Source organism: Saccostrea cucullata, unplaced genomic scaffold (genome assembly GCF_032062105.1).
Source record: "Saccostrea cucullata isolate Sc308-1 unplaced genomic scaffold, CSIRO_AGI_Scuc_v1 ctg14177, whole genome shotgun sequence".
NCBI classification, from domain to species: Eukaryota; Metazoa; Mollusca; class Bivalvia; order Ostreida; family Ostreidae; genus Saccostrea; species Saccostrea cuccullata.
Genome location: NW_026928433.1, coordinates 7545 through 16948, shown reverse-complemented (window position 1 = coordinate 16948; position 9404 = coordinate 7545). Strand labels below are relative to the sequence as shown.

At 33.0% G+C, this 9404-nt stretch overlaps 1 protein-coding gene across 1 annotated transcript; it reads right to left on the bottom strand.

Moving 5' to 3' along the window:
• Positions 1 to 1372: 1372 nt before the first annotated feature.
• LOC134277558 (perlucin-like protein) lies at positions 1373 to 8659 on the bottom strand. Its single transcript, XM_062759885.1, has 5 exons — positions 8570 to 8659; positions 7264 to 7361; positions 6745 to 6841; positions 2011 to 2221; positions 1373 to 1483 (listed from the first exon to the last, which is right to left on the bottom strand). Exons 1-5 carry the CDS (start codon positions 8616 to 8618, stop codon positions 1453 to 1455), a joined length of 486 nt encoding a protein of 161 aa, XP_062615869.1. The 5' UTR covers positions 8619 to 8659; the 3' UTR covers positions 1373 to 1452.
• Positions 8660 to 9404: the final 745 nt, after the last annotated feature.

Genomic DNA, 9404 nt, shown 5'->3' with positions numbered 1-9404 from the left:
TGTAGATTTCAAAATGTCTAAATTATGATCAGTGGGGTAGGGTGGGGATGCATTATGTATAACAAGGGTGAAATCTGGTAAAGAACAGAATGGTCAAAGTTTCTCAGGTGAGCGATGTGGCCCATGGGCCTCTTGTTTAAATTTGTGACATGATATTAAGTCTCCTCCAAAGAAAAAAGTGTATCATCTGTACTTAAGGACAGATGATACAAACATTTTTCTCTTTGGGGGAGACTAAGTATTATGTCACAAGTTTAGAAAAGTGGATAAGTCTTAAAACCTTTTCTCCAATAATTGGAAAATGAAATATACTTTTACAGGTGAAAAAAATTTTCAGAATATGTTAGCTAAGTGCTAAAAATGTAATATAAACATTAGAAAAATGTACCAAGCCAAGTGAATTTATTAGGAAAAGCAAAAATAGTATAAATCACCCTATATCATATGGGCTGATTTTACCATTTTGCTTTTCCTCATAAAATTCACCTGGCTTGGTATATTTTTCTAAAGTTTATATTACACTTTTAGCACCAAGATAAAATATTCTGAAATTTATTTTCATCTGTGAACCTTTACTGAGGGTGTATTATCAATTTTTATAATTTTATTGAAATATTACTAAATATTTTCCAAATCTATTTCACTTTCCAATTCTAAGTAGAAAAATTCTAAGATTAAGCCACTTTTCTAAACCTATGACATGGTATTAAGTCTCCTACGAAGATAAAATTTGTTTGTATCATCTGTCCTTAAAGAAATATGTACTCTGTATGCAGGTGATAAGAGTATATTGCTGCATATGCAACTTTCTGGTAATATATCGAATATAAAACAGATGTGTAAGACTCTTTATTTCAAATTCACTGGAATATATCTATAGCTAATGGACATATGAATGGAAGTAATTATTGTTAATTAATTTTACATATGTCGTTGATATATATCTTAATATCAAGTTTAAGGTCACAACAAGTATTTTAATTTTATCTCTAATGTATAAGTTTTTGAAAACTTCTGCTTTATATGAATACCAAATTAGGTCTGTTTAGAACGGTGCATAATTGGTACACAGAGCGCCAGGTTACTAACATTGAATTGAGTAAAGTGTACAATGTACAGTGTGTAGGCCTACACCAAGATTTCAGCTCTGTTACGGCACTCATATTGCTCGGAAGATATGTATTAATGACGGTTTATACTCCTATCTGTAATTAGAATACTTAAACAATAAAATAAAATGAAACCCCTGCATCTGGAAACAGCAGTCGGAACAACAATGGTACGTGCAACAATTGGTTTTAACAGCGAAAAAAGTAAAATTTCGAACATGCACACATTTTTATTATTAAATTTCTTAAAGCACAAGCACTGATGAAAGAGGATACATCGATCCTCTGTATTTTAACAAACATGCAACTTTTCCTTGTTTAATTTTGAATAATTTTCCGCGTCTTATCCTACAATATCAATCGGTTCACCTGCCCTGAAACAAAAAGAAATACAAAATTATATATTTTTTTAAATTATTTTTTTTAAATAAATAAATACAAGTCAAATACGTTTTTTCTGTATATGATTTTTTAATGAAAAATTGTGACGAAAGACTAAGGCGAAAGCAGAATTTTAATAATCGTGTATTTTAATTAGATGGATGTTTTTTGGGGGAGCTTCGAGCAGAAAAGTGATATCATGGTGGCCAGATGGTAATATTAGCTAAAAATCCTTGTTAATACTTTAGATAATCCCAGACTACGTTTATTATTTTTTTTTTTGGTTGAACAGTTTTTTTTTCTGTCAAAATATTAGGCCTTAGGTGGGGATTGATAAATGTGGTTTCACTGAGATGAAGAATGAACACGCGGGGAATTATTATAGTTTTTTTTTGGGAGAGGGGTGAATTTATATACATATCAGGTATACAAGATATGTAGATAGAAAACAATTATTTCAGAATAGAATTTTAGGTAAAAAATCAATAAACATAATTTAAAGACTATGTATTCATCTTACTCCATTTCGCAGATGAATCCCGCCTTAACTGTACAGAAATGGTCGTTCCAATGGAAATTATCCGGCGTAAAGAACATGGCACAGTCCTGATGACTCTGGTAGTTGTCCGGCTGATTTGGTGACCAATCCTGAAATGATGCCGTGTTCTGGGTGGATGTCCATACCCACTCTCCCTCAAAGACAATGTCTGATAGCCCTATCCAGTACCCCTCTGCAATAGAACTGATACATGTAAGTCGTATATGATTCATGGTGGTAGACAAGGGCTGAACTTCTTCATCCTCTTCTCTAATTACTGAGTAAATATCTCATTATCTTCCTCTACACCCACCCCCAAAATTCCGGATGCCTTTCCGTCTTAGAGAACAAACAAATTCAAGCTTGATAAAACAAAATTGGAACAGAGCAAAAAGGTATGTCCAAACGACAGATGTGGGATTAGGTTCTATGGAAGAGTGAGCATCCCCTGCCGACCGGTCACACTTGCCGTGTGCTTGTTGTCAATCCATCAACAATTCAGTGTGTAAATAATGGACTAACAATAACTATGAAAAACCTCAGTCAGCGTTTGACAAAATGATAAATAGCAATTGTGTCCCGCTTTTGGCAGACCTGTTTTTTGTATTCATATGAAGAATTTGTCCAGGATCTTGTATGTGAACTGAAGAAAAAAAAACTTGCTGTGGCCTATCACTGAACATTTAGATATATCGACGAGGTTTCGTAAATTAACAATTTTCACTCTTGTTTCAATCGTCAATTCAATCGTCCTTTCTTATCAGACCTAAAATTATCAACAATATACCTTCATCACAGGCATACGCAGTTTATATTTCTCAGTTGATTCGATAAGCCAGAGTATGGTCTACAGATGAACATTTTCTAAAACGAGGTAAATTACAAACAAACATGTTGATGAAACAAGAATATCAGCGGTATTGTTAAAAGTAACCATTTTTGTAAGTGGTCGATACAATGGCCTTGTCAGCAAATATATTTCATGGGGTTTCCAATAGATTGTTGGAGAACCTGGTCTCCAAATACGACATGGATACTGTCAATCAAAATCTATCATATGTTTAATACAAACTCTAAATTAAAGCACTTGTATGTTCAATCAGAAGGTTCTTTAACCAAAATAAATTTGCAAATGATCAAGATATCAAAACATCCTGAACTTTTTTTTTTACTTTTTACTGCTGTTCTATGGTTCGTTGGAATTTTAAGGTATCTACATCTGATTTACACCATTTCTCGAAAATATTGTTGCACAGTACTTCTGAAGTTTCCCCTGTTTCATTACTGTTAACATTTTAGGGAGAATTAAACAGAGATGCTTGTTAAAATATTTACTGGAATCCACTATGTATTTTTGTTTACAAGGGTTGTCCCAAAATTCCTTAGACAAGCCTTGTTTTGTAGGAAGCCCATGTCATACATTAATGAAACTTGGTATATAGATTAAACCAACACTATCTGATAAATTTATGAACAAATATGGAGTAACTACACAAATTATTCCATTTTAAAAGACACAATTCATTGTCGGGTGTAGAAAGGCGGCGCAATATCCAAAAGTTGCAATTAAAATTTGGTATATTATATTTAAAATCCTACGGAAAAGTAATTACCACCCTGTATTTTTTGAATGGAAACGAAAATTCTCAACTACTTTTCCTCAAATTTGCTGTTTCTCTTTTGATAAATATGAATTTTATAACGTTTTGTATACATGGGGTTGAAATCCGACTTTTTGAAAAAAAGGCGGCCGCGATCGCACAGGCGGCGCACTGGACTATGATCAAGTGTTTTGATCCTGAATTCACTCTTACAGAAATGTATCAATCATTAATGTTTAGTAGACTAAGAAACTTTTTCTTGTCCTTAGTACTTAAAAAAATGACTAAAACGGTTTCTTTTTGTATGTGTGAATAACAGTAACTAAAGTAAAAGACAAAGCTAGGAAATGGGCTTGCGTTCCATTGTGCAACTCCATTAGATAAAACAGACAAAAAGCCAAAGAAATGTTACGTTTTCAAATTATTATTATTTCATACCTGTACATGCATATATACTTTGTTTACATATTTTAATGTTTGATCACATCATAGTTATGAATATATTCAACATTTATAACTATAACCGTTTCGTTTATTTTAAGAATCTGATTCTGGTAAGTGAAATATATTTTCTCCAAAAATTTGACTCGTTGACATTTGTATTTTTTGACGTTGCAGATTGCTCCAGTTGTTAGAAAACACATTACATGTAATTACTCGCAAAGTGTTCAAGTTACCATGATAAAACTTCGTAATTTATCTGCCAAGAACACGCTTTATCTACCCTGAAAATTTTATAAAGATACATTAATTTCTTTAAAGTATATGTGCTCAGTCTACGAAATTTTGGGACAACCCTCGTATGAGGATTCTAATGGAATCCTATATGCATGTAGAATATGGTAATTCGAATTCATGTTGGTAGTTGAAGATATTCAACATTGACATACCATTTTGTAAAATTTGTTCCCAAAAAAGAAGCTATGGGTATATCAAACCTTAATACACTTAACATTGGACTCTTCACTAACCTCAATCCAAAGAATGTTTCAAGGTTGATAGACATAATAAACAAATATCATATTTGAACAAACTTGAATCTACACTACCTGAGGATGATTCCACACGAGTTTCATCTTTCCTGGCCCAGTGGTTCTTGAGAAGAAGATTTTTAAAGATTTTTCCTAAATATTTCTATGTAAAACTTAGGTCGGCCATTTTGGCCCCACCCTAGCCCCGGGGGTCATGATTTGAACAAACTTGAACCTACACTACCTGAGGATGATTCCACATGAGTTTCATCTTTCCTGGCCCAGTGGTTCTTGAGAAGAAGATTTTTTTTAAAAATGTCATTAATTTTTCTCTTATTCATAATTATCTCCCTTTGGAAAAGGGCGTGGCCCTTTTTTTTAAAACAAATTTGAATCCACTTTACCCATGGATGCTTTGTGGCAAGTTTGGTTGAAATTGGCTCAGCGGTTCTTAAGAAGAAGTCGAAAATGTGAAAAGTTTACGGACAGACAGACAGACGGACAGACAGACGGACGCCGGACAAAAGGTGATCAGAAAAGCTCACCTGAGCCTTCGGCTCAGGTGAGCTCAAAACGTCAGTCAGCATTTGACGAAATGATAAATTTTATTTGCTGACAACGCCATCGAATCGACCACTTACGAAAATGGTAACTTTTAACAATACTGCTGATATTCTTGTTTCATCAACGTGCTTGTCAGTAATTTACCTTGTTTTAGAAAATGTCCATATGTAGATCATACTCTTGCTTATCGAATCAACTGAGAGATATAAACTGTGCATGATGGTGATGAAGGTATATTGTTGATAATTTCAGGTCTGATAAGTAAGGACGGTTGAGTTGACGATTGAAATAAGAGTGAAAATTGTTAATTGACGAAATCTCCTCGATATATCTAAATGTTCAGTTATAGGCCACATCAAGTTTCTTTCTTCTGTTCACGTAAAATATTTTGGACAAATTCTTCACATGAATACAAAGAACAGGTCCGCTAAAAGTGGGGCACAATTGGTATCCATGGGGATTCTAATAGATTGTTGGAGAACCTGATAGACCACATAAACCACATATATATTATCAATCAAAATCTCTATCACTTTTAATATCAAACTTAGAGTACTTGTATGTTCAATCAGAAGGTTCTTTAACAAAAATAATTTGGCAAACGATCAAGGGCAAGGTAACGGGGAAAGTAAATTTACGAGTTCAATTTTTATTTAAAACAAAAAACAGCTGTGAACGATGTCAAAAGCTTTAACTTTTTTTACTTTTTACTGCTGTTCTTTTGGTAAAATTTAGTGATTTCAATTTTCCCAAAAGTTTCTTGGAATTTATAGGTATCTACATCTGATTTACACCACTTCTCAAAAATATTGTTGTACAGTACTTCTAAAGTTTCTCAGTCATTACTGTAAACATTTTAATGAGGATTTAAGATAGAGGCTCTATAAAACAGTTACTGTAACCCGCTATGTATCTTGTTTATAAGAATTTTAATGGAATCCTATATGCATGTACACTAGATTTGGTGATTCAAATTCATTTTAATTGTCAAAATTGACATATCATTTTGCAAAAGGAGCTATAGGTATATCAAACTCTAATACACTCAACATTGGACTCTTCACTAACCTTAAAAAGAATGTCTCAAGCTTTGTAGAAATAATAAACAAATGTCATGAAATAGAAAAGAAATTTATATTCCTTGAGATAGATGCTGTTGAAATACTTTTTACATGTACCATCACATCATAAATAGAATTATACAAAATTATAATAGAGGCACTATGAATAATGAGTTCACTAAAATTATACCCCACCTCCCATATGAATATAATGACAGTATCCATCTTTTGCTATGTGAAACCCAAAATATGTGTCGGGTCTAAAACTAAAATAGCAGGTTCACAATGGCAATGTGTAATAAAGATTCTTTGAAAGTCTCATCAAATTCATTCAATGGCGTAAGAGGAGTTGCAGATAAGAGATGGGTACCAAAAAAAGCGTGACAGACGGAGAGTCGGACGAATGTACAAACAACAACATCCCGATTATTTTACCCTCCAGCTTTTCAAGTGTGGGTAGAATAATTTGTATCCCTTCAGTCTTTTGTTCCCTTTATGCTAGCTTAATAAAAAACTCGCCTTGTGGATTTGTTCCAACGATATGTGAGCGGAGAAAGTTGTTTTCGTCAACTGTCTCGATTTCCACCAGCTTGGATCCACGCCTTTGGCAAAAAGACTAAAAAGTGTTTGCAATATAAAAGCATATAAAATAAAGAAATAAATGTGAAAATAAATACATATCACATCTCAGATTTGTTCGTGAATAAGTAGTATGATTTGACACGGAAAATCAAGATTTTTCGCGGAAAACAGTAATGATTATTACAATTGAGTTTCGGAGAAGTGAAACTGCGTATGAAACATTTAACAAAAACTTACTGCTAAATGTCAGAGTACATCAAGTCTGATTCTACTTTATATTTATAAACTTAAAAAAATTATGTTTTGTGTCGTGTTGCTTCAAAAATGTATATCAGATTGACATAAAGTATATATATTTGTGTTGTTTAATACCTCAAAGCTAATAAAAAAGTAAATGCATATACGACTTTCTTTCTTTTTAAGCAACTGAGTCAATTCACTGATTCAAGTATATACCCCGGCTTCGATGAAGTCCTCGGGAACATCTTTTATGAACAGGTAACAAGAAAATCCGTGTTTAATCCAGTGAGGAGGGCAGTCGTCCGACCATACCACTGAAAAATCCAACTCATATAATTTGTTGACAAACAGAAAAATTCAAATAAAAAGATTGATATGTAAACAAAATGAAAGGAAATGTTTCTGAAACACCGATGCCCTGTATGACACCATTTGGCAAAGGTTGAAGGACTCAGATGCTAGTCACACTTCAAGGTCAAAGTCAAAAGATGAAAAAAGTGTTACCTAAACACGTGTCTCAATCAACATGATGAATAAATGGAAGACCTTATCCTAAGAAGTAAACATGCAAATTATGAGAACTCTGTATGAAGATTAAATATTTTCAAAGTAAGTCAAAATCCAAGGTAAGGGTCAAAGGTCAACGTTGTTGGTATCCAAAGAAACTTCATGTCACAAGAAATGTTACTATAAAATTGGAAAGCCCTAGTCCTAGTGCTAACTGTTCAAAAGTCATGACTTAGGTTAAAGTTTTTGTAAAATAAGGTCAAACTCTATGACCAAAGTCAACAAGACAATATATTTATACCTGGAAAAATCTATAACGATAACACCTTAAACATGAAAACCCTAGTCCAAGCTGTTCAAAATTTGACCAAGGTTAAATATTTGCAAAATTCGGTCAAACTCCAAAGTCAAGAAGTCGAATATGTTGGTACTCAAAGAATGGTCTTTTCAAAAGAAATGTGAAATATGAATGCCATAGCTCCAACCAATCGAAATTTATGGTCAATGTTAAAGTTTTTGCGGTCAAAAAGACATACAGCTAGACAGACAGAAGAATAGGATAAAAACTTCGATTGCTGGAGTAGAAAAAATTGAATACAAAATAAACTCAAACATTAAATTCTTAATATTCTTCTGAGTGGTATTAGTTGAACCTTTTTCCTTTTCATTCGGAAGGTTCATATCATATGACTCTTCCTTTTACATTAACAGTCTGAGTGTTGTGTACTTTCCAGGCGGTATAAGGTCGTTTTTAGTTAATTTTCGAGGCATATTTATAAACTCCGGTCAGTATATTACAAAAGCTTGAGAATGACATTTATAGTGCTGATCGACAACATCGCCTTTATATTATATAGATCCGCACATAAATGACTTAATTTTTGATAAGAACCATACAAAATTCTTTCAGATATACCCTTTTCCATCCCAGCAATACAGATTAAGATTACCTATGCTACCTATGCATTATCATATAGAGGTAGGTAAAGATGTAAGAGATAGGTTTTTAACTTACCATTTGCAAAGCAAACAAAGACGAATGTAATTAACCAGTTATAATTCATTTTTTGTGTGTTCAGGTAAGTCCTAAGTTCTTATCTAAGAAATATCATATTCTCTGGTCACTTCAGGCCATGACACACTTAAACGCTGAAATTATTTTATCTAAGTCTGTATAACAGAAAACTGAGAATGAGAGAACATAAGGTTTTTTTTTAGGCTAACATGATAGGACGAGTATAATGCTTCATAATACACTTTTTTACATAGTAGCTAACACACCACAGTTGTTATTTTGGATTTGTTAATTTCACCTAAATAATACAATGACTTCTTTTGTTGTTAGTACGGAAATACATAGGTATAGCCCTAATGGGTTTTAATTAAGATATTTTTTCCACAAACACCTCCGTACGTAACCTTAACTTTCCTGCAAATGTCGCAGCTGCAGCAGAAAATATACCCGCGTATTAACAATCAAAGAAATTTATTTTATTGTTTATAATTACATTCATATAAAAACATTCAAAATAAAATTAGATAATTATGTTAAATATTGTAACATGGCACAGTCCTTTTGACTCTGGTAGTTTTCGGCAGGTTCAGTAACCAGGCTTTAAATGATGCAATATTCCCTGTAGAAGTCCATACCAACTCTCACACAAGACAATCAAGACAATGTCAGATAGTCTCCTCCAGTACCCCTCTGCAATAGAACTGATACATGTACTTGTAAGTTGTTTATGATCCATGGTGATAGACAAGAAATGTGCTTCTCAATCCTCCTTTTCTATTAAAATTCTCAATATCTCCCTCTCCAACCACCATCAATTTCCATATGTCTTTCCGTA

What these genes read in the sequence shown, in the direction of transcription:
- LOC134277558 (XM_062759885.1), bottom strand. Translation starts at nt 8,618, where the DNA reads ATGAATTATAACTGGTTAATTACATTCGTCTTTGTTTGCTTTGCAAAT. An exon ending in CTTTGTTTGCTTTGCAAATG is followed by an intron (nt 7,362 to 8,569) that starts GTAAGTTAAAAA and finishes TGGATTTTTCAG; the next exon opens with TGGTATGGTCGGACGACTGC. An exon ending in GGATTCATCTGCGAAATGGA is followed by an intron (nt 1,484 to 2,010) that starts GTAAGATGAATA and finishes TTTTTGTTTCAG; the next exon opens with GGCAGGTGAACCGATTGATA.